The 25255-nt window shown below is 37.8% G+C and overlaps 1 protein-coding gene across 2 annotated transcripts; it reads right to left on the bottom strand.

The window, feature by feature from the left end:
- Positions 1-541: 541 nt before the first annotated feature.
- grapb (GRB2 related adaptor protein b) lies at positions 542-24850 on the bottom strand. Of its 2 annotated transcripts, none has more exons than XM_036557454.1 (5): positions 24587-24850; positions 20677-20774; positions 17450-17569; positions 2933-3101; positions 542-1471 (listed from the first exon to the last, which is right to left on the bottom strand). In XM_036557454.1, exons 1-5 carry the CDS (start codon positions 24662-24664, stop codon positions 1292-1294), a joined length of 645 nt encoding a protein of 214 aa, XP_036413347.1. In that variant the 5' UTR covers positions 24665-24850; the 3' UTR covers positions 542-1291. The 2 variants fall into 2 exon arrangements, with proteins under 2 accessions (XP_036413347.1, XP_036413348.1); XM_036557455.1 differs by having other exon boundaries at positions 20691-20774.
- Positions 24851-25255: the final 405 nt, after the last annotated feature.

Below are 25255 nucleotides of genomic sequence, written 5' to 3'. Positions count from 1 at the left end.
GAATGCAGCACAATTTGTTAATGCACAATTTGAGTTAATCGACTTCATAATATCTGGTCAACAATGGTCCTGTTATTGCTACCTTAGCTGTCTACCACAGCATATTAGAGGTAAGTTAAATAATATGAGCTTAAACTGCAAACCTTCAGCTTTAATTTGAGAGTATTTACATTTAAATCAGGTGAAAGGTGTAGGAATCACAACCATTTTCAAACATTTTCACTTATAATAAGCAGATAAATGATGTAGAGCCATTACTGCCAGTGAAGCTTGCCAACATTAGGCTGAAAAACATAAACATTATAGCAAAAACATTAGGTGTGGCCAAATCAACTATTTGGTACATTTTTAAAAAAGAAAGAATGCATTAGTTATTAATGTCAATTTGTACCCCAATGATGGGAAGAGAAGAGTATGAAGAAAGGAAGGAACCCCTCATGATCCAAAGCATACCACCTCATCTGTCTAGCATGGTGGAGGTAGTGTTATAGCATGGCCATGTATGGCTGCCAATGGAACTGGTTACTATTATTCCCTATATTGATGATGTGACTGCTGACAAAAGCAGCAGGATGAATTCTGAAGCATATAGGGCTATATCGTGTGTTTAGATTCAGCCAAATGCTTCAAAACTAATTGGACAGTTCTTTACAGTGCAGATGGTCAATGAGCATCTGTAAAACCAACAGGATGTTTTTTAAGGCAAGTGGAATGTACTGAAATGGCCAGGTCAATCACCTGACCTCAGTCCAATCAAGCATGGATTTCACTTACTGAAGGCAAAACTAAAAGTAAAACCCCTGAAGAACAAGCAGGAACTGAAGACAGCTGCAGTAAGTCACCAGGGAAAAAACCTAGAATCTGATGATGTCTATGGTTTTCAGATTCAGGCAGTCAATAATTGCAAATGATTTTCAACCAAGTAGTAAAAGTGACAATTTATTTTATGATTGTCAAACTACTTTTGGGCCCCTAAACTGGGGGTATCTATAAAAATAGTTGGAATTCCTACACTATTTACCAGATAGGAATGTAAATACCCTCAACACTAATATGCTGTAGTTGACAGCTAAAAGAACAGTAATTTTGTCAACATCCCAACTTTTACGGACCTGTCTGTATTTGTACACCCATATAGTGTATCTATTAGGTAGCTGGAGCTCATAAATTGGTAGGGGTTTCTAATAAAGTCAGTAGTGAGTGCATGTTTGACACAAACTACAGTAGATGGTCAGGATTTCCAGTATGGTTAAAAAATATGATATGAGTTTCGAGCTAAACCTTTGACATGTTAGTGATATATGGGCTGAACGTATTCTGGTGGGAACACGCCCACTCTTCCACGGCAACGGCCCCTCCAGCACTGAGCATCTGAGCAGTCCAGCAGGTCAATAACGTCACCACGCAGGAAGCGCAACTGGCTCACATGATGAGGAGTGAAGTCAAAGAGGGCATGGGCGTGGCGCGGTCTCTGGAAAACACATTACAAGGAAAAAACAATTAGCCAATGCTCCAGGCTGGCATAACGTTTACAGGAACTAGCTAGCTCTTCTTACTGCAGGGAAACAGATCATCTAGCGCTGATGGAATCTTGTTAACTACAGTTGTATGCAAAGGATTAACCCCATTAAAATCCCAGGCTTATTACATACTAAGGCTTATTGTTCTGTAATTACAGGGACTTCAATGCAAACTGGCTGAGCTATTCAGGTTACAGAACTATGGGTCTGCCAATGGGCCCTGGCCATTTAAGGAGTTAAACAACCCCAGTCAAATGATATGTTTTGGGAACATGTTCAGCAGGGAACAAACTTGAACATATTTCTGCAAATTTTAGTGCATAATTTCTATTTATTTGAATTTAACATACTTAAAAAAAACTTTTCAAATATGCCATAGCATTAGCACAGGCCACAATGTATGCTTTTATGGGTTTTTTTCCCCCAGTATTACAGCAAACAGTAAGTCTGCATTAACATTTGTTTAACATTAACATTAACATTAACAGAAGTGTGTACAGCAAAACATGTCATTTGACCAGGGGTGCCCAAACGTTTGCACACAACTAAATATCAATTTTTATTTTATTTTGTAATTGCCAACTCAGTTGAGACCTAGCAGGTCACTTTATGGATTTTGATGACAAAAATAAAGGAAAACCTCCATTTAATTCCGGCAACTGTGCACAATCTCCAAATAGTGTTCCAGGTAGTTTTTAGTTTTTTTAAATTTTCAAATTTTACAGGTTCAAAATAGCATTTAAATACTAAGTTTAACTGCTTACAGAATGACAGGAGTTTTGTACTAATAATTTCTCACAGATTGAACAGATTCATTTATATGATGTTGTACTTTTTATGTCAGAGCATAAAATCTTTCATTGTCAAAAGTTGTTTTTTTTTGTTTTTTGTAAATTTTAGATTTTAAGCAAAGTTCATACTGTAGACTAGAGACCACCCTTCATTTTTAAATTTCCAGTCAAAAAACATACAAGTACAAACTATTTATTTTTCAGCTTCAGGAAAAAATCAAAATATTTAACAGAAAAATACACAAAAGCCACAATAACTACATATAATATCACTTATGCCCACTTTCTACCTTTATTACAGTGGATTATCTTATATCTAATTGCCTCAGAAAAAAAACTGAACAACGAAAAACTTGTACCTAATGGTCATTTTGAATGAAAATTAAATAAATGAATGATGGTCTCTTATGCACAGTACTGTGTATATTTTTAAATATTATACTATGCTTTCATCAAACATTCCCACGACAGTCCCCACAATGTTAGGAAAACAAGACAATTCTGCTATTGTGGGGACATTTTCACACAAAATGCAGCCTTAATAGTTTAGAACACAATAAAAGATATTATATATTATATATTATAAAAGACAAGATTATGCATGTATGTGCATTTTCTCACAGCTAGCAATCTCTCCGGCTCTCGCAGGAAGACGGTTCTCTCTTTGGCAATGCTGTTGATTCTGTAGAAGTCCACCAGCTGATTCAGTGAGCTGAAGACTTCATCCCATATAAAGTACTGGCCTAATCCATCCTTCAACACCTTGAAGTGCTGCACGTGGTCGCCATAACTACAGAAAACATGGGCGGGGAGGGGGGGGAGTGGAGTGAGAACGCAATTTGGTTTGTCTATCAAGTGTAAAAAATGATCAAAGCTCTGGCTCAATGCACAGTTTGCTAACTTGGCTCACAGCAGTATGTCCTCGAGTACTTTGGACTCATACACACATAGTGGCTTTGATTAAATTATAAAGAACTGTTCTGAGCTTGGAAGCAGTAAATTAGAGAATTCTTCTGAAAGCAAGTCTCAACCAATCATGTCTTTATTATATGCTTACTAATGGGATGGAAATGCTACTGTCTGTTCACTTTAACAGCATTGACTAAATATGGAGAAGTAGATAAATGGAAGGTTAATACTGTTTACTTTCATTCTAAAAACACAATTCCATTAGACACTGAAGTCTATGGGTGTTTGTGTGTGTGTTTGTTTGTTTCTGTACATTTTCAGGACAAAAAAGTCCTGACATTGTAGCAAAGCCTCAACCTACAGGACCTTTTTAGTAATGTTGGACCATTCAATGGTCAGGAACCACCACAGAGCAGGTATTATTTGGGTGGTGGATCGTTGTCAGCACTGCTGTGACTGATCCACTCGTACCTGCGCAACACACACTAACACACCACCACCACGTCAGTGACACTGCAGTGCTGAGAATGATTCACCACCCAAATAATACCTGCTCTGGGGTGGTCCTGTGGGGGGTCCTGACCATTGAAGAATAGGGTGACAAAGTATGCAGAGAAACAGAAGAACTACAGTCTGTAATTGTAGAACTACAAAGTGCCCCTATATGGTCAGTGGAGCTGATAAAATGGACAATGAGTGTAGAAACAAGGAGGTGGACTTAATTGACCCCATGTCATGACATTGCATGAAAACAAACCTGTGTATGTGAGTGGCTCACATTGCATTCTATAAGATTCAGTCCTTTTCTATAGGGAACAGCACCCCTTGGTTTTCAATACCCCCATACACACACGCATTTACACATGCACACACCCTTTCCAGCGGGCTCCCTTTCATCGCCTGCCAGCCCCACCCTGCCACACCTGACAGGCAGCTTTCTCTCAGTCCCTTTCACACGCACAAACACACTTGCCCTACATACCTTGTGAGGACTAATGTTGGTTCGTTTTGATTTTTGTATTACTGCAGCTAAATAGCATGACACCTACACCTAGAGCTAAAGCTAACCTCAGTATCCATCAGGCAATCTTTGTGTTTTCTTTCTGTTTTCCAAAAATTGTGTGAAAACAGCACGTTGTTAAGGAATAAGGTCCTCACTTGTACAAAATCTTAAGCCCTATCACTGTGAGGACATTTGGTCCTCACAATGGTAGCAAAACAAGTACACACACACACACACACACACACACACACACACACACACAGTGCCATAGGGCACATTCTGCTTGCTCAGACAGAAAGAGGAACTGCCATAAAAGGAAAGTGTTCTTGAGCAAGAGAGAGAGAAGGAAAGAGAGAGAGAGAGAGAGAGAGAGAGAGAGAGAGAGAGAGAGAGAGAGAGATTATCCATATAAACACTATTTATCACAAATATATGCTCATATTTTCCAAGGTACAGTAAAAGTACAATATTTCATAGTAATAGTATAGTAATTACATAGTAATAGTACAATAGCTTGTTAATGTCCTTCACCATCAAAAGCAAAAAAGTACTCTGAGCTTATGTAAACACTGTGTGATATTATTGTGATGACCAAGTTCCACTTTCAAGACTTGTGTGACTGCAGACATGAATAACTGATCAACTGTTTGTGTCTGTAGCCAGAGCTTTTCCTAATAGGGCTCAAGTAGTAGAGCTTAATAGAGCTTTACGCAAGTAGGAATTTAGATAGGATAGTTACTCAAGTCATAATTGATTTTTATTTGAGTGAAGAAGTTTTTCCACCCCTGCAAATTTGTTATACTTGAGATTTACAGTAGTATTACTGTATTTTTACCCTTACTGTACTGTTTAGCATTTAAAATGTATGTTATACTACTGTAGTGTTTTGAATGGTTGCTACTGTATGTATAGTAAGGGGGCAGATCATGATCACGAGTATCTTTGGAGGCCCTCCAGACTCTAACAACAGCTGTAATACATTAGAAATAATTAAATAAGCAAGACCTGAAAAGTGAGATTAAGCTGTAGTTCATGTTTATGTGTATATACAATTTGAACAATGGAAATTTCTGTTTTTTGTTTTGTGAAAATAAGCAAAGTTAGCTTTGTGTCTGTAGCGTGAGTTTGTTTCCATTTGTGTAAGACAAACTTAAATTATGCCAAAAAAACAAGCTGTAATATAAAAAATATAAAAGTATCAAAGGGTTGTGTGTAAATATGTATTAGCTATTTGTTTATCAAATTTATATATCTGCAGTGGATTGGCTCAAGTATTTAAACCCACTCAGCCTTGATGGTCCCCTAAGGCCCCTGGTCGTCAGAATCCCCCTGGCACCTTGTCAGGTAAGTAATCCATTCCAGTCTATAGTCACTAAAATACTTTTGTAAGTCTGTAAAAATACGGTAAAATATATTATATTTACAGTATTTTTCTAACTTCACAACTAAAATTCTTGTAAATTCTTGTAAAAGTTTTTTACAGTGTAATTCCAACACAGGAGGTTAAATGTTATGTTTAGTTTGAGTGTTTTTATGCAGATGTTTCAGTGTCTTCACACTGAATAATTATAACCGCATAGTCTCAAACTCCATATGGTTCCGCCCCTTTGGGCTTCATAGTCTGGATGCCAGTGGGAAAGTTCTCAGAGACAGCAGCACCTGAGTCAGGCACTACAACTCAGCAAAACACACTTCCCGCTACACAGCTGACTCAACCTCTAAGAACGCCCCCACAAATTTACAATTTCCTGTAGTGGCGAGTGCAGCTGTTTTTTTGGGGGGGGTTGATGTTAATCCTTTGAACCCTTAGCTTATTAGTCAGTTATTGATCCTAAGACTTATTATTCAGTAATTTGGTAACTACAAAAACAATGAGAGTGAAGTGCGGGCACTCATATAAGCCCTTAGAGTTTAAGGCAGCCAGGCTAAGGGGGTTAACTAGGCTAAAATAGGCTGAAGGTATTCAATCAAAAGGGACAAAATGAATAGGTACTGCCTCCATTCTTTCCATTACTCAGTGTAAATTCCAGTCATTCCACACAGTAAGCTTAGTTTGACGTTTTCTTGTCATTCATCCTGGATTTCATTGACAAGTAAGTCAACATCCATGACCGAGCACGTCCACGGAGCTGAGAGGTGACTCATAAGTCTTAAAGCAATGGCTTGGCCAAACTCTTTTTACATAGTTCTCCATTTATGTCAAATGTAGTCGATCTGCCAAGACATGCTGTCTGAAGTTAGTTTCTGAACTGAAGTCAGTGGAGCTACAAGGCTAATATTTTTTAACAATCAATGGAAGATTATAATCCGTTATCTATAAAAATGCTAATATTTTTGAGGTTACAACATATTCACTGTCAGAAACCACGCAAACCAAGCAAGTCTATTTGGGATTACATAACCCAACACAGTTTGAAGCAAGTGTGTGATGCTTTAGACCCAGAGTCGAGTCTCAAGTCTCTGAGGTGCAAGTCTGAGTCTAGCCTTGAGTCTGTTGGGTGCAAGTCTGAGCTGTGAGTTAAGTCTAAAATCTCTGAGGTGCAACTCTGAGATGAGTCTCGAATCTCTGGGTTGCAAGTCATAGTGGAATCTCGAGTCACTGAGGTGCGACTCTGAGTTGAGTCTCAAGTCACTGTGAGTTTGAATCTCAAGTTTCTGAGGTGCAAGTTTGTGTTGAATCTTAAATCTCTGGGTTGCGAGTCCGAGTCGACTCTTGAGTCTGTTGCCTGTGAGTCCGAGTTGTGACTTGAGTCTCAAGTCTTTGTGGTGTGAGTCTGAGTCAAGCCTTAAGTCTGTTGCATGAGTCCGAGTTGATTCTCAAGTCTCTAAGGTTTGAGTCTGAATCAAGTCTTGAGTCTGTTGGGTATGAATCAAAGTTGAGTTTCAAGTCACTGAGGTGCAAGTTCAAGTCAAGTCTCGAGTCACTGGTGTGCGAATCTGAGTGGAGTCTGAAATCACAGAGATGGAACTCTGAGTCAAGTCTCAAGTCACTGGGGTGTGAGTTTAAGGCTCAAGTCTCTGAGGTGCAAGTCTGAGTTGAGTCTTGAGTCTGTTGGGAGCAAATTTGAGTTGAGTCTTAGATTGCAGTGCAATTCTGAGTCAAATCTCTGGGGTGCAAATACAAGTCGAGTCTCAAACCTCTGTTATGCGAGCCCGAGTTGAATCTCAAGTCTTTGGGGTGCGAGTCCAAGTTATGCGTCTGGGGTGGGAGTGCTAGTTGAGTCTCAAGTCTTTGAGGTGGAAGTCTGAGTTGAGTCAAATCATGAGTCAGGTCAACATGCGACTCAAGTGTGACTTGAGCCTGAGTCGCTGACTCAAGTCCCCATTTCTGTACAATTTGCACAAACATAACATGAGTATTAGCTTCCATTTCTTGTTAGGTACATTAGCCTAGCTGCTCCGGTGTAAAACTAAAGAAGACACTTAACATGTCTTGGCTGATCAGATACATTTAGTTGCATGCAGGTAATTGTGTAAATTAGATTTTGGGCGCTTTGCTCTGAATGTGCTTAGAAATTCTAGCGAACTCCAATATTTACATTCGCCTGCAGGAGTTTTCCGGTTCTCTAACCCTTTCATCAATGGGAGTCCCATGGATGCCCCTGAGGAACCCTGTAGCCATCTTTATTATACACACACAAATTTACTTTCTCTCTCTCTGTCTCTCTCTGTCTGACTCATTTATGAGTGTCTGACTCATTAGTGCCAGCTCACACTGCAAAACTAAGACGGCAGACAATAGTCGTTCAATGTTGAGTCAACATTGCTCAGTTGGGACCCACTGATCCAACATTAAATTAATGCTGCAGATATAAAAACTCTTTGTTTCAGGCTAGTTGCTGTTGGTCTTTTTGCGCAATCTTTATCCACAGTAAAGTAGCAAAAGGTCACAGCTGAAGTGACTTGCCAAGAAGACAAAAGGGCAGATTTATTAAAAGAGGCACTAATTATCAACAGTCTGCTGACACTTTGCACTGGTGGAGCTGGCCAGAATTGAAACCTCCTGTTTGGCTCACATGCTTATATATATATATATATATATATATATATATATGTATATATATATAGAAAGGAAAAATGGATTTTATCTCTCTCTGATTTTGGTTTAAATTGTGACTAATTAGGTCAGAATAATGATGAAAAATAATAAATAATACTTGTTTTCTCAAGAAAAGTTAGTTTTTTAGAAAGAATGTAATTAATATTACATAATAAGCAACATTTGACATTATTTTGACATGTCAGAATTTTGAGAGTAGGTTCTTCGTTGTTACCTCCTTTCTGTGTTTGGCACTTTCAGAGGGAAACTCTCATAAATGCATATGACCCCCCTCACCCCATCTTATTATGGGTAATACAGACTTTCTTTTACAGCAAGTTCCAAAGCAGTTTAATTAATTTACAGTGAAAAGCGCAGGTTCTAGGTATTAACTGGGTATGTGGTACACGCCACAGTACTAAACTCCACAGTACTGTGTAATTATTCTGGGTACACACCTGCTTATTACTTATAAACAAAACAGAATCTGGGCTGTAAAAAAAGCAGCAAATCTCACTGTGATTTTATAAAGTCCTTACAATTTACTCCAAAAAACTATCTTTGCACTTGGGCATCTGATTTACATTCCTGCTTTAGTATTTGACACTACATTGAAATTTAGTACATGTTTGTAATCACTACTTTGTTACTCATTTCAGGGTTATTTAGTTAGATTGTCAAGGTTTAGTTAGATTGTCAAGACACCTTCCTAGCTTAATATCGCGTTTCACTCAGAAATACATCACAGAATGAAAGGAAAATGAGTTATAATTTCTGACTTTCATAAGGGTGTGAGAGGAAACATATGGCAACACAAAAATTATAGACAGCTTTTCTGCTCATGTTAACTCTTGTCCCAGTTCTACACTCTTAAAAATTCTATATAGAACCATTTTCTTTACTAAAGAACTCTTGAAGAACCATCTTTTGTAAGTGTGTGGTGTTACCATGAAGTCAGGGATCAGCTTCCTAGCTGGTCAGCTTAAACTTTGTCAACCCAGCAAATCTTGTCCTTCAGGCTGTGATTCCAGCTACTCTAGTCCCTTTACCCATGATCCTGTCTCCTCTAGTTTTTCACCCCATGGTTCCAGCCATTACAGCCTCTCTACTTGCAGCTGCCCTATGCTCTTTGGTGGTGGCTTTTCCTGACACAGCCAGATACCAGATTCTGTATCTCCTGCCCTGGCAGCATCATTGTCTCTGAAGCTGATGGCAGTGCTTGCTTCTATCCAGTGCCTCTGCTATATCCCTGCATGAAGCCTAGCTCTCTGATTTTAAGGCTCCTGTTCCCCTATGTTTCCCAGACCAAAGCTTCTGCCGCAGTTTCTCCAGTCAATGCCTATGCTATGTCTCCAGCTGAAGCCTCATAGGCCTGTGGCACTATTTTCACAGCCTCTCTGATGCAGCGTTCTCCCATTCTGACTTCCACCTACAGTCCCGTCCCGTTTTTCTGTCTGCCTGTGTTTAAAATCCTCCAGGAGTTTATCCAGTACCATGTGTAAATGACCAAGCGTCGACCCAACATCAGTTTCATCAGTATGACCTATTCTACTGCCAGTGTTTGTCTATTGAGACTGCAAGGCTATGTGCTTAATGTTATCCAACTGTTAACAATAGGTTTGGCTCAAACACCTGAACTCGATAATTAGGAGGGCTGTCCCAATACTTTTGTCCATATAGTGTATTTGGGTGGGATGGGTAGAATGGGTGATTAATCCATCCTCAGCTTCTATGGAGTCAACCAATCTACCATCTGAGGAGGATCAAGCCTGTTCAGTCTTATTGTTCCTGACCCAGTATCAGACACTGACCCTAGTCCTTCTGCCTCCACTCACCCTGTGTCTAGGTTCTGGACAGTACCTTCTGGTGTTCCTGAGGGTAGCCTTATGTTATGGACCCTCTCCCTGTTGTCTAATCTCCTGGAGCATATCAAGGCGTTGCTGCTAATTCTGAAGGCACCCATTGGAAATCCAGAAGAGAATGTCCTGTTGCAGTCTACAGGAATGGCATCAAGGGCATCCAGGGTGGTAAGCAGTATGCCACTCTATAGTGAGGACTCTACAACTACCCACTAGCAGTTGGATAGCAGGATTTGGGAGGATTCAGACTATTTCCTCTTCCTCATGTTCTGTTATGCCCCTACTTGTCTTTGCTGTATTGCATCATGGTTTTATCCTGTTCTGTGTTTTTTTAGCACTTTATAAGAAGCTAATAAAAAAGAGGTGGGGCATTTCATTATGTGCTTTTATAAAAAAGATGCCTCAAAGGGTTCCTTGAGTGAATCACCTCAGGTCTCCCCGGGTGGTCCACATTTTTGCTCCAACCCAACGTGTAGGGGTTGAAAAATGAAAAATGTTAACCATCTAGACGGCCCTGAGGACCAGGATGGGAACCACTGCTATAGAAGAAACACTTTTGGTTCTTTAGATATAACCTATAACCTTCACATTATTCAGAGGGTCTTCTCTAAAAAGGTTCTTCACATTCACACATCATTGGCAAAAACAGTACTCTGGAGAACCATCCACTGAAAGATTTTTTAAGAAGAGTGCAGACCCTCTGTTCCAGTCTGGAAACTCTATATTCTTTCCATGCATTCAATTCATTGTCATTGTTTGCACCTGTGTTGCATTGCCTTTGTTATTTGTGTTTGCTTATATGTAGTTTGCATTTTCCCAGTGTGCAAAAAGCTTTGTGAATCTTTGTTTGGGTTCACCACAGCTGTGTGTTTCACTCTAGTTTCTTATGTTTTCCCTGTGTTACATGTTTGTTATTCTTCCCATATCATCCTGGATGATTGCATCATTCATTTTAGTGTTCAGAGGTTGCACAGATGAACTGGCTGTTCTTTAGGATAGTTTTCACAATATGTTGTTCCATTTGGCTTAAGCAATGCTCCATTAGTTTAATACTTCATGGAATGGTACATTCATAAATTATAGTATGAAAAACATTTCATGTAACAATCATTTTATTATGAAAATCTTGTAAATGAATATGTTTCTTCCATAAAACTTCCCCAGTTTCAACATATTTGGATCAACGAACAAAAAGAATTCATTTCTCAGTCTGTGGCGATGTCAGGAACAGCATGCCAGTGCATTAATACTACATTATTGGCTGACTGGGCAAGTGCTCGTACCCATATGAACTTGATACTGCTGAAGGATCAGCTTTACTCCAGTGTTGCTGCTTCATTAGGACCAATTAAAATAATCTTGTAAATCACAGTCCGCTAAACGATGCAGTTGATTACAAATGAAGAGACAACCTCTACTAAGGCACTTGATTATGTAACTGAAGGTCATATTCAATACCCACAGTGAGAGTGTTTAAAATATTGCTGCATTTATGAAAATTGAAGAGCGTGTGCGCATGTGTCCGTGCACGTAATGTGCAATAATTTAATGTGTGAATTGTTAATGAATTCTTGCACTTAAATTTGGTCCGGAACTAATCGGTGGAACATTCTGAGCACTTAATTTCTGACATAACATCATTAAAAATTAAAGCCTGCTCCCTCTTCCTCTCCTCAACAGGCAGTCTTATAAAAAATGAACACCATGGCCATAGAAACAGATATTAGTTCTGCACTGCAAAAAATTATATCTTTGCCAGTGATATCTTGGCAGCTTTTGGCTACCTTCGGCTTCCCTGACATCTTCATAACTGACTTATAAGGACAATCTGTTTATTTGATTTTATTTTTAATGTTTTAATTCTCATTATTATTCTTCCATCTGAACTGTTATGTCCTGGGTCTATGTCCTTGACAGTGCCTCCTGCTGCAAAAGTACAAGAGATCTCCTGGTGCAAGAGTGTGAGAGATCTCCTGGTGCAAGAGTGCGAGAGTTCTCCTAGTGCAACAGTGTGAGAGATCACCTGGTGCAAGAGTGCAAGAGATTTCCTGGTGCAACAGTGTGAGAGATCTCCTGGTGCAAGAATGCAAGAGATCTCCTGGTCTAAGAGTGCAAGAGATATTCTGGTGCAAGAGTGTGAGAGATCTCCTGGTCTAAGAGTGCGAGAGGTCTTCTGGTGCAAGAATGCGAGAGATCTCCTGGTGCAAGAGTGCGAGAGATTACGTTTGCCTGCCATGCAGAGCTGTTTGAGCTCTTTCCACTGACAAAGAGCTGTAGTCTTTTCTGGACATCTTTCTCTGTAAGAGCTGAAAAGTGGCAGTATTCTTTTTGAAAATGCTTCTGTCTGCTCCTCAGTCCAGCTGTACCTCTCCACCATGCAGTTTGTGCAGAAAAAAAGTTTCTTTTAGCTCTGAATGAGAACAGAGCAAAAAAAGGTTTAACTTTAAAACTTTAATGTCCATTACTGTGCAGAAGTCAGAGACCACCCTTCAAAATTAGAAATTTTCCTAAATACAAATAATTCATCTTTCAGGAGATATTTCTGAGGAGATCAGATATGAGATAATCCACTTTCACACTTTAATAAGAAAGGTTCCCGCAAGTTCCTGGTAAAGAATACACACTAAAAGATACAACGGGTAGAGACCTATTACTCGAATAGCCTACAGTAATTGTTTTGTAGTGGCTTGCCTTGCCTTTAACTTAGATTCTACCAATTATTCATTATTTCTACCTGAATTTGCCCAAACCCAAACATAAACCTTAACCCAAAACCTGAACCTAAACTTCAGGCTGGTCCAGGGCCAGAGTCAGTGTTTTCAGACCAGTTAGATTTACAGACCAGCCCAAAACAAACTCTAGCTGTATTTTTCCTGCTTCTTTATATACTACAATGAGATAATCAAGGTGGCTAGCTAGTGATAAAATGAAAATGGGTGAAAGCTTTTATCTTTAATGTGACAAGCATGGCAGTGAATACGCTACAAAGTAATGCTAGCTAATTCAGATAAGGTCATTATTTCTCACTGCCCACAGACAAACACTGGCAGCGGAATGAGTCATACTGAAGAGCTCGGTGACTTTAAAAGCGGGGACTGTCAAAGGATTCCACATTCCCACAAGTGAAATTTCTGCTCTGCTAAATCTGCCCTGGAAAACTATAAGTGTTATTTTGTGATATGTGCACAGTTCCAAACTTCCTCTGGAAGCAACATCAGCCCAAGAACTGCGAAATGGGTTTCCATGGCTGAGTAACTCCTCACAATGCTACATATCAGAATGCATAGTAAAGTTTGGTGAAGGAGGGATAATGGTCTGGGGCTGTTTTTCAGGGTTTGGGCCCCATAGTTCCAGTGAAGGGTGATGTTAATGCTACAGCACACAAAGACATTTTAGACTATGCCTCCAACTTTATGTCAGCAGTTTGGGGAAACCCTCTTCTGTTCCAGGATGACTGTACCCCTGTGCACAAAGTGAGATCAATAAAGACATAGTTTGACTAGTATGGTGTGGAGGAACTCCAGTGGCCTGCACAGAGCCCTGACCTCAACCCCACTGACTTCCTTTGGGATGACTTGGAACATTGATCGTGAGCCAGGCCCTCTTGTCCAATGTCAGTGTCTGACCTCACATATGCTCTTTTGACACAAAATTCAAAATCCAAATCCAAAATCTTATATAAAGCCATCTGAGAAGATAGGAGACTGTCATAGCTGCCAAAGGGGGTGACTCCATGGTTTTGGAATGGGATGTCCAACAAGCTCATATCAGTGTTACAGGCTGGTGTCCACATACTTTTGGCCATATTGTCTATATGTGTTCTGACGCTAAAAAGTGAATGGATTAATGGTTGTTTTGACTGGAAAGAAAAAAAAAACGAAAGGGTTGGTCTCTGACTTTTGCACAGTACTTGCCACTGATGTAATAAGGTTTTATTTTAGACCTTTTCTATTGGTCCATTCATGAAATGTTCAGACACCGTAAAGGGCAAGAATGACTTTGATATGAAAACGATGATACACACAGTTAAGATGCTATCATTTTTTGAAGCCTGGTGAATTTGAATTATGAGGATAATATGCTCCAGTACGCTTGCCTCCACATCCACAGAAGCCAGCTCGAGGTCATCAGCAAGAAAGGGAGATGAGCAATCACGTGTTACTCAAGAGAACTGAGAGAGAGGGAGGGGGCGGAGCAACTGCACTGTTTTAAACTCTAATCTCATGAGATGTGCTGGAATAATGGCTTTTCTGTTATTTATAACATCAGAGGCGACGGTAGATTCAATTCAGAGTAGTGCAGCACGAGCCCTGTTTTGTACGTATCTGGATTATTTTTAGAAGCCGTCCCTTCAAATCTTCTTAAAGCTGAATGTCAAACTATGCAGGGAGAAGAAGGCAGAGGCGAAAGCAGAGATATGCTCTTCAGCAAAGCAAACAGCAGCACAAAAAAACGAACCAACTCTGCCACATAATATTAGCTCTGTGCTGCATAATAAGCTGCAGTACCTAAGGCCAGTGCAGATGTTTCAGAATGTGTGCGGGAGGTTGTTTGAGTGCCTGTGTGTTTTTCTTTGTGCAAGGCAAAGAAAAACAAGCTTATTTGAAATACTGAATAAGATAATAAACAAACACAATAGTAAAAGCAATGAAATTAACAAAGCCATTAAAGAAGAGTTCCAAATATCTGCATAATTTCTTTGCTGAGATGTAAACAAAGTCCCTCAGAGTGGTTAGATCTGGAGGAACTTAGTGACTTTGTTACAGTGGTGGTGACAGGAACTAAGGGTTGTGATATCTGGACCATTCTACCAAATTAGTACTGCATTCCCACAGTAAAAAACTCTTTAAAAAACAATGAAGTATTCAGACAATTTCATTTTCAAGGATTATATTATGATCTATTTAAATAAAAGGCATTAATAGAGCTAGTAATAAGCTAAACATACACAAAATCATAATTTTTAGGGCATTTTCTATTGAAAGGTGTCTGTCCCGAACCCTAACCGCTAGATTTACCCAAAAATTATTCTTACATTGTTTTGTATTTATTTTCAATGTTGTTTACTATGCAGTCTCACATTGTCACTGCTGGAACACAAAGAGTTTTAGCCCACAGGCAGAGGCTTCTTTTAGCCATGCCCCTGCATTTCAGAGCAGTAACTTAGACTGCATCCCTGCCCCTCATGGCCACGTGGTGAGCAGTTATATTCCATTGTTTTGAAGTAAATATGTCCCACTACCTGAAAATCAGTGTGAAACATTGAGAATTGTCACTCCCGAAACACATTTTCTGCAGTTACCTAAACTTTTTTGTGTTTTAATGAAAAATATTAAGATTTTATGTGTGTGACTGTTCAAAGCTGTGTCTGTTAGTCATACAAACGCAGCTAGTCATGAGTGAGTTCTACTCAAAATGAGCTAAAATTGTCACTACTGAAACATAATGTGATTATTTTTGTAGGGATTAAATGAAATGAAAAAATCAGTCATGTATGACTTAAGAAGAACAGGAAATCTGTATAACATTATGTGTGAAGCATTCAGAAAGCAGATAATTAGAGAACATTTTTATCACTGAAGTAATATTTGGTGTCTAGGTCCTAGAATGCCATTCTTTTTTCCTCATCTTAATTTTTTTTTGTTGTAAAATTCAAGCTTTTCAATCCACTGTAATATATACAGTCAGGTTCAAATGTTTGGGCTGGTCAGATGAGGTTTTATTGATTTTCATACAAAAATATGGCCGGGGAAAATTTTATGGCACAATTTCTAATTTCTGTTTTTCCCCCCAATAATTTATAACTTAGTAACTTATTTTCACATATAAAATCAACAAAAAAAATGGAATTTGACTGAAAATGTTTAAAGTTTTGCAGATGATTGTATAGTTATTGTACCTTCAGCATGTTAACAAATTGGATTGGCACTAATTGTAATGATTTACTCACACACACACACACACACACACACACACACACACATAAATAATAATCATAACAATAAGTAGTAGCAGTAGTGTTACAGTAGTAGTGGTAAAATTTGAATAGCGTTATTTACGTAACACAATATTTATTTCATGCCTTGAACTCAAATGGCTTTCCGAGTTCCACAGAGAGAACACAGAACTGTTTAAATGGGTTCCAGAGCGCTGCGAGCGAGAGGATTACATCACAGCAGCCTGAGAGCCTCGGGGTCCAAACAGTACCACACACTCCATTCCAATTAGAGCGTGTGTTAACAAAATGCCAGATAGAGTTAGACAAGCACACACACACACACACACACACTCACATCTTATGGACATTCATGGAAGCCTTTACTAACCATGAAAAAGAATAAATAACGAGTTATTTGGTTGGTTAATTACCTGGATTGTCAAAGAAAGTGGTACTGGACATTCATATAGAACTAGGTCAAGGATCTAGTCAATATTGGTTCAGGTCAAGCAGTTTCATTAGATCTTCATCTAAATCCTGTTCATTTCAACACCTAAATTACTCTATACACTCCACCTCCTATGGCAATATCACCATATTCTGGCAATCATCCAGAATACTGGATCCACATAAACACCACAAACACTGCAATACAGTAATTTGTTCACTCAATGAAGACAACATAACAGAGTTAAATTCAGACAGCTAAGATGTACATAGACAAAGAAAAACATTCAAAAACCTAAATCTAATTATTCTTGGATAAAGCTTACTGGCACAGTATGTGGACCCAAAGACTATGACACAACTGAGAAAATATCTGACCACTGAGATGCACAAAGACAACAAACAAACAACAAAGCAATCTTAAAACCCTAAACCTATTCATCAAAGCCAATTAAAAATGTTTATGGTCCATCTGTGTCTTATCTTTGATTCACTGAAGTAATGTTAGATGTTTGCTTTGTGATTTTCACAAAAGCCCATTTCAGCCTTAGTATTAAAACTGACAACAACAGAAAACTGGCAAATGAGTGTGTGGGGACCAGATTTATGCCACATTGTGGGGACCAAAACTTGTTCATACACTCACATTGTGGGGACCTTTCTTCCTTGTGGGGACCACAAGCAGGTCCTCACAATGTAAATCACTAACTTTTAAGGTAAGAGTAATGTTAAGGTTAGGATTAGGTTAAGGTTAAGGTTAGGATTAGGTTAAGGTTAAGGTTAAGGTTAAGGTTAAGGTTAGGGTTTGGGTAAGGGTTAGGCAAGTGGTAGTTCTGGTTAAGGTTTGGGTAAATCTCCAAGAAATGATTGGAAGTCTATGTAATGGCCCCACAGTTCAAAATAACAAAACTGTGTCTGTGTGTGTGTGATCTGTGATTTTCACCTGACAGACACTGAGAACTCTCCCGGTGTGCTCTCGCTCTCTCTGATGAGAAATGCTCCACACTCCAGTGGCCTCAGCCGGCTCTCTGCGGCCTGCCGAGATATTCCTCCCACAAACCACCTTCAGGACACAAGAGCATCTGGCTCAACACCACTTTATCAGCTCATCTGCTGAGCGACAATTTATTCTGCTCAGAAGATTTATTCAAAAATGATACATGAACTGTTGCTACAGATATGAAAAATGATGATAAGTGTGAACAAACTTGCCTATCAGTGGAATAAGATCATTTAATTATAGATAAAATGACAAATCATTTCAGACCTGAAGTATAAATGGCTAGACATTGAACAAACATATAACACCCTTACAACTATCTCACACTGAGAAATATTAGATCTATTTTAGACTACTATATTAGAATATATTTAACACCTTAAATTATCAGGGCTCACCTATGGGCCCAAAAGAATAGCTCAGTCAGTTTGCACTGAGATCCCTGTAGATACTGAATAATAAGCTTTCAAAGGGGTTAAATTATAACCACTTGGCAAGATATCATAGCCACTGCAACTGAGACTTTTATACTAGAAATATTCTTGCCCTCAAAAATGTATTTTTTTTAATTCTTCATTTTTTTTCTCAGTTTAATAGTTCAACTCAAGACAATTATTGCAGTATAAGCTCCATTACATGTTCTTTTAAATGTGTACAAGTTAGAATATACAAATATAGCACATACACGTAATATATGTATATGTACTTATATACAAACCCAAATCCAGAAAAGTTGGGACAGTAGATGAAATGCAAATAAAACAGAAAGCAGTGATTTAAAAGTGTTCTTTGACCTGTATTTGAAAAAAAAGGAAACAAAAAAAAAAATCAACAAAAAAAAAACAAATCAACATCATTGTTTTTGTAAATATATGTTAATTCTGAAATTAACATCTGCAACATGTTCAAAAATTTGGGACTAGGAACATTGTGAAATGTTCATAAACATCTTAAACAGGTGATGCAATCAGGCTGAATACTTTATGTGCAAGGATGAATCAAGGCTCCCCACTTTGCCAAAAATGCTACAGCAAAAATCCAACAGTTTAACAATAACATTCTTCAGCCAGGGATGGCAAGGATTTTAGGCACTTCACCTTCTACAGTGCATAAATACATCAAAACATTCAGGTAATCCAGCAAAATCCCTAGGCATAAAGGACAAGACCAAAAACCACAAATTAATGCACATGAATGCACAGCTTCAACTCCTAAGACAGCACTGCATTTAAAACCAGTATGTTTCTGTGATAAATATAGTGGTATAAGAAATAGACAAATCGTTGTCAATAAGCACCATCCATCACTACATCCACAAATGCAAGTTAAGACTGTACTATGCACAGCAGAAGTCATATATCAACAACGTCTAGAAACGCCGCTGACTTCTCTGGGCTTGAGTTCATCTGAAATGGACTGATGCACAATGGAAACATGTATTGATGGCTCAACCTTTAGATTTTTATCTAAATAATGCACTATGGGCCAAACAACAAAAGGACCGTCCATATTCTTATCAGCGTAAAGTTCAAAAGCCAGGGTCACAGTATGGGGGGAGTATTAGTGGGTAATCTGTGAAAACTCCATTAATGCTGAACATGTTTTAGAGCAACATATACTGCCTTTTAGGCATTATCTTTGTTGGGACACCCATGCTTATTTCAACATGACAACGCCAAGAAACGTTCTGCATGTGTTACAACAGCATGGCTACGTAATCAGACACACTGCACTTTCTGTCTACCATCGAAAATGTGTGTCTTATTAAGCTTAAAATATGACAACAAAGGCCCTGTATGGTCGTGCAGCTTTCAAAACTGGTCAGTTTGTGTCTTCAGTCCCCAAAAGCTTATTAAGTCTTGTTAAAAGGAAAGGTGATAAACATGCTCCTGTCCCAGAATTTTTGGGAACATTTTGCAGGTGTCAAATTTGAAGTGAGCATATATTTACAAAAGCACAATCAATTTCACAAAGTTAAACACAAAATCTTGTGTTTTGTACAGTGTTCATTATAATACACATCAAACAGAATTTACTAATCACTGCTTTCTGTTTTTGTTGGCATTTCATATACTGTCCCAACTTATTCGAAATTGAGTTTATAGTATACATAGATGTTCTCAAGTGGAAAGAAAACTTAGCTAATTACTTAGCTTCACTATTCACATGCCTAAAAAAATATGCGTTTATACAATCTGGTGGACAAGTGGTGGACAAAGTACTCAAATTGGTATTATAAATTACTCTTAAAAAGTAAAGGTACTGTGTGATATTCTAGCTATTCTAGTTATTGTAGCCTCCCATGGTGTTTAATCCACATTGTACAACTCATCTCTTGTGACTTCAGTTCAGGAAATGGGTAAAATGCCACTCTCCCAACAAAACTTCTGGACAATGTCTTTCTGATTTACAAATACCCAACATTGGAGACTGGCCCAGTTTAGTTGGCACTTAGATTTACTGCCTTGTATGTATGATTGGTTTTCTTTAACCTAATCTTTCTTTTTGAATATTTTGGAAAATCCAATGTCTTCTGTGCAGAAAGTAATAGAGTGAAATGTAGGATATTTTATTTTAGTAAATTACATGAAAAATATAGTTAGTTTGTTGCTGTCCACCACTGCAAAAGACCGAAAGATGAACATACAAATGCACACACACCAACACACATCAGGCCTGACATCGGGGGTCATTTTGTGGGGCAGTGGCCCATAACTGTATCATCATGCCCTGCTAAACCCAATATTATGTAGTAAGTGGCAAAAAACAAAGTGAAACTAAACTTCTACAGTTCACCATATTTAAAAGGCTACATCAATTAACATTCATCACTTTATATTTGTTGCATTTTGGGGAGGTGCTGCATGTTATGGGAAGATAAATCAGCAGACAGATGTCATTAATGTAAATATGGCTCTCCTGTTGATTCTTTCTGTTGAAAAAATCTGGCATACAATTTCACCCAGTGTGCTCCATATCTGTTTTGTTTTTCGTGCTGTGTGGATGCGCCACCCAATCCCACACCGTCCCCTTGTCCCCTCTGTGGTTTTCAAATGCCCCACTCATGATTTAATTCTGATGCCAGGCCTGACATACATACACACACACACACACACACACACACACATTCACAAACACTTTCATTCACATTGATTCAGTTTGATACTTACGCGTGAGGCCTTACATTGATATAGTTCTTGGGTACATAGCCCCTCCTCCCTGACAGTTCAGCTGTGTACCAGTTTGGATCATCATCCATGTTTGTCACCTGTAGCAACAAGCATACCACCAGCATAATGGTGTTGAAAAGAGGAGCAGCTGAGCTCTAAACATTACACTAGATTTACATTTACACTTCATGAAGGAAATACAGTGAATGCAGGGCAGGAAAATACCATAAAATAATGTTTCTATGTAATGGGTCATAGAATTCAAAAGTAATAGTGAGGAAAAAGGGAAAGGAAGAATGAAAGAGAAAAGAAGGATGAGGACAGATAGAAGAAAGAGAAAGAAGGAAGGAAGAGAAAGAAAGGAACAAAAGCAAGGAAGGAAATAAGAAAAAGTAGCAAAGGAAAACAGGAGGGCAGAAAAAAGGGAAATGAAGAGAGAAAAGGATGACAGAAGAAAAAAGGACAGAGAAAACAAAAAAAAAGAAGAAAAGAAGAAAAAGAAAGAAAAAAGGATGAAAAAGATACAGAATAGCAGAGAGAAAAAAAAAAGGAAGGAAACCAGAAAAAGAGACAAAGGAACAACATGGACAGTTAAAAGAATAAGAAATGGAAGAAAAAGAAGAAAGAACAGAAGGGCAGAGGAAAAAAGGAATGATGGAAAGAAAAAGGAGAAGAAAAGATAAAAGAAGGAAGAAAAAGAGAAAGAACTAATAAAGAAAAAGGAAGCAAACAAGAAAGGAGCAAGGGAGGAAGAAAAAGATCAAGAATAGAAAAAAGGAAAGAGTACAGAAGCAAGATAAAGGAAAGAAAGAAAAAAGGAGGAAAGGAAATAAGAAAAAGAGACAAAGGAAATAGGGTGGACAAAAGAAGATAAAAGATAAAAGAAGGATGAATGGAAGAAAAAGAAGAAAGAAAAGAAGGGTAGAACAAACTGGAATAAGGGAAAGAAGAAAGAGGAAAAAACAGACAAAAGAAGGAAGAAAATAAGAAAGAACTAAAAAAGGAAAAAAAGAAGCAAGAAGAGAGAAAGAAAGAAAGAAAGAAAGAAAGAAATAGAACTACATTACCCTTGTATTTGAGGTTTGTTAACAAAGTATGTACTACTGTTATATCTAAATATAAATCTAAATCTAAATACTCTTAATATATAAATAGAGTATGGTAGAGTGTGTATATATATATATATATATATATATATATATATATATATACCTGTTTGTACTATTTTTCCCTGTTGACTAAAAAAATATCCAGCTCTGAATAAACAAGGAATTTAAGAGGGTTGGAAACCAGTCATGTTTTAGACATAAACCAAGACTACTGAAGCCCAATGGACCCAGAAAAATGATGCAACAAACAGATGGTCAGTTACTGAAAACACATATTGTTTTATACTGCTACAATGTTATGCATCATCACCACCATTAACATCCCTAAGTGAAACAACAAGCATTTGTTTTTATATATAAAACACATTACATTATGCTCAAAAGTACATACATGAAGCCAAATCAGAGATTTTGTGTCAGTTTTTAAATGGAAAACAATGAATGAATACAATAAGAACAACACATTTCAGACAAATAATCCAAATGATGAACCTTTGCTTATTAACAAAATCAGCACAAAACATAATTGTGATTATGTGAATTTAATTGGCCCAAGTACTGACACCTGTGGGACACTACACATTAAAGACTGTACTACGTCTATCTATCTATCAAATATTTAGTAAAATGTCAATAAATCAATAAGTTTCTCTTCAGTGAACCATATTAAGTCGAACCACTCTGAATATACAATGATGGGCAAAAGTTATAGACCACGCTTCATTTATTTCAACTCCAGATAAAATGGACATTATATACAGGTTCATTTTTAGGAGATATTTCTGAGGAGATTAGACATTAGATAATCCACTTTCATACTTTTGTAAAGGTTAAAGGAAACAAGCAAAAAAACAAATGATTCTAAAACTGGAGAGAAAATAGGACTCCTAACAACCACCTGGAACATCCGGTAGACCAACAAAACTGTCCTCATCAGATAAACAGCACTGAAAGAAAATTAAGCTCCACTTTTGCTTCAGATCTGAAAACATCCACAGGTGTTTCTGTCAATCCTTCCACTGTGAGAATACGACTCAGTGGTATGAGTCTGAAAGGATGTGTAGCTGTCAAGAAGCCTCACTGAAAAAAGGAGTCACACCAAAAAGAAGAAAGTTTTATGGACTAATTAGTTCATATTTGTTATTGAGATTGCTTGGATTGTATCAGGCAGAAAATACAATCATCCTGTAAGACTGAACTTTGGAGGTGTGGAAAAACATCCCTGCAGATTCCTTTTTAAGAGATGAAAGAAAATCTCCTGAAAAGATTGGAAGTCGTAATAAAGACAAGAGTGGACACCCTAATACTGAAAAAAAATAATATTATATTTAGTTGTTGATGATTTGGTGTAATTTTCTTTTAAATATGCTTTCTATGAAAGTCCAGAGAGACCATAAGGTAGTTATAAGTTTCTAAATTGTTATATTGATATAACAAGTTAATTATCTTGAAATAACGAGTGTTATCTTATTATCTCAAGATAACAAAACTTGTCATCCTGAGATAACAAGTTAGTTATCTTGTGATCTCAAGATAACAAAGTTGTCGTCTTGAAATAATGAGTTAAATATTTTTTCTTAAGAAAATAACAAGATAACTGAATTAGTTACAAAAGTTACTACAAAAACATCACTACAACAAAAGTTGTCATCTTGAGAAAATGAGTTAATTATCTTGTGATCTCAAGATAACAAGGAGCTAACAAGATAACTAACTCATTATTTATCTTGGTATCCCGAGATAACAAAAGTTGTCATCTTGAGACAAGTTATTTATCTTGTGATCTCAAGATAACATAAGTAGTCATTTTGAGATAACAAGTTAATTATCTTGTGATCTCAAAATGATAACAAGATAAATAATTAGTTATCTTGTTATTTCGAAATAACAATAGTTGTCATCTTGAGATAATGAAGTAGTATTCCTGTGATCTCAAGATATCAAAAGTTGTCATCTTGAGATAATGAGTTAATTATCTTGTGATGTCAAGAAAACCAAGAGATAACAAGATAACTAATGCGTCAACTTGTTATCTCAAGATAACAAAAGTTGTCATCTTGAGATAATGAGTTAATTATCTTGTGATCTCAAAATGATAACAAGATAAATAATTAGTTATCTTGTTATTTCGAAATAACAATAGTTGTCATCTTGAGATAATGAAGTAGTATTCCTGTGATCTCAAGATATCAAAAGTTGTCATCTTGAGATAATGAGTTAATTATCTTGTGATGTCAAGAAAACCAAGAGATAACAAGATAACTAATGCGTCAACTTGTTATCTCAAGATAACAAAAGTTGTCATCTTGAGATAATGAGTTAATTATCTTGTGATGTCAAGATAACAAAAGTTGTCATCTTGAGATAATGAGTTAATTATCATGTGATCTCAAGAAAACAAAGAAATATCAAGATAACTAATGGGTTTTCTTGTTATCCTAAGATAACAAAAGTTAATTATCTTTTGATCTCTGGATAACAAAAGTTGTCATCTTGAGATAATGAGTTAATTATCCTGTGATCTCAAGATAACAAAGGTAACAATCCAAAAAATTACAGCAACAGCTCAGAGCCTCTTCAGACTTCCGTAGCTTTCTTCATGGATGTTCCGACTGGAAATGGAATAAACGCAGGGTGGTCTCTGACTTCTGTTACTGTCCAATCTATCTATGACCACAGGCTGCATAAGCGCAAAGATCGTGACCATTTGACACCACAGACACATGATCAAACAAGACGAATGTGATGATCACACACACACACACACACACACACACACACACACACACACACACACTTACCTTCAGGATGTCGCCCTTCTGGAAACTTAGCTCGTCACATTCTGTGGCTCTGAAGCTGTACAGCGCCTCAGCCTCCATCAGACAGAGGAAGACAGAGAAAAGAACGGTGGATGCAGTGCAGACACAGAGGGAAAAAGACAAAAGAATAAAGGACAAGAAAGAGCGAGAGTGAAAGGTTCTGAACACGGAGCTGAAGAAGACAGAGGAGGGACGAAACAGTGAGAGGCAGATAAATGAAATAAAAGGGGAGAGGGTTAAAGAGAGAAAGAGGCTGCAGACGGATGAGTAATATCCTTTAGTGGGAACTGGAGCTCGAGAACAGCAGCGCTGGAGAGGAAAAAAACAGAAAACTGTGACTCCACTACGCTGGAGTACAGCTGTTAACTGAGAGAGCGGAAAACAGAGAGCGAGGGAGGGAGGGAGGGAGAGAGGGAGAGAGAGAGAGAGGAGGGAAAGAGAGAGAGAGGGGGCAAACGGAAGGGATTGGAGACTGGGTCAAAACAATCAAGTTGGAAATGAATAAGATGTGAGACAGAGGAAGAGAGAGAGAAAGAGAGAAAAGGATAGTAAGAGAGAGAGCGAAAGGGAGAGAGAGAGGGAGTGAGATGAAAAAGATGTGAGACATCATGCATTGAAAAAGATTTAGTGTTGTGAGGAGAGAGAGAGAGA

This window comes from Colossoma macropomum, unplaced genomic scaffold (genome assembly GCF_904425465.1).
Source record: "Colossoma macropomum unplaced genomic scaffold, Colossoma_macropomum, whole genome shotgun sequence".
Taxonomy (NCBI): Eukaryota; Metazoa; Chordata; class Actinopteri; order Characiformes; family Serrasalmidae; genus Colossoma; species Colossoma macropomum.
The sequence above is the reverse complement of the archived record's forward strand: the minus strand, read 5'-3'. Positions and strand labels throughout refer to the sequence as shown.

Excerpts from the sequence above, each read along its gene's own strand:
- grapb (XM_036557454.1), bottom strand. The coding sequence starts at position 24,664 with ATGGAGGCTGAGGCGCTGTACAGCTTCAGAGCCACAGAATGTGACGAG. Across the intron at positions 20,775-24,586 it reads AGAAGGGCGACATCCTGAAG|GTGACAAACATGGATGATGA; the intron begins GTAAGTGTGTGT and ends TTGTTGCTACAG. Across the intron at positions 17,570-20,676 it reads ATCAATGTAAGGCCTCACGC|GTGGTTTGTGGGAGGAATAT; the intron begins GTAAGTATCAAA and ends TGTGTCCTGAAG.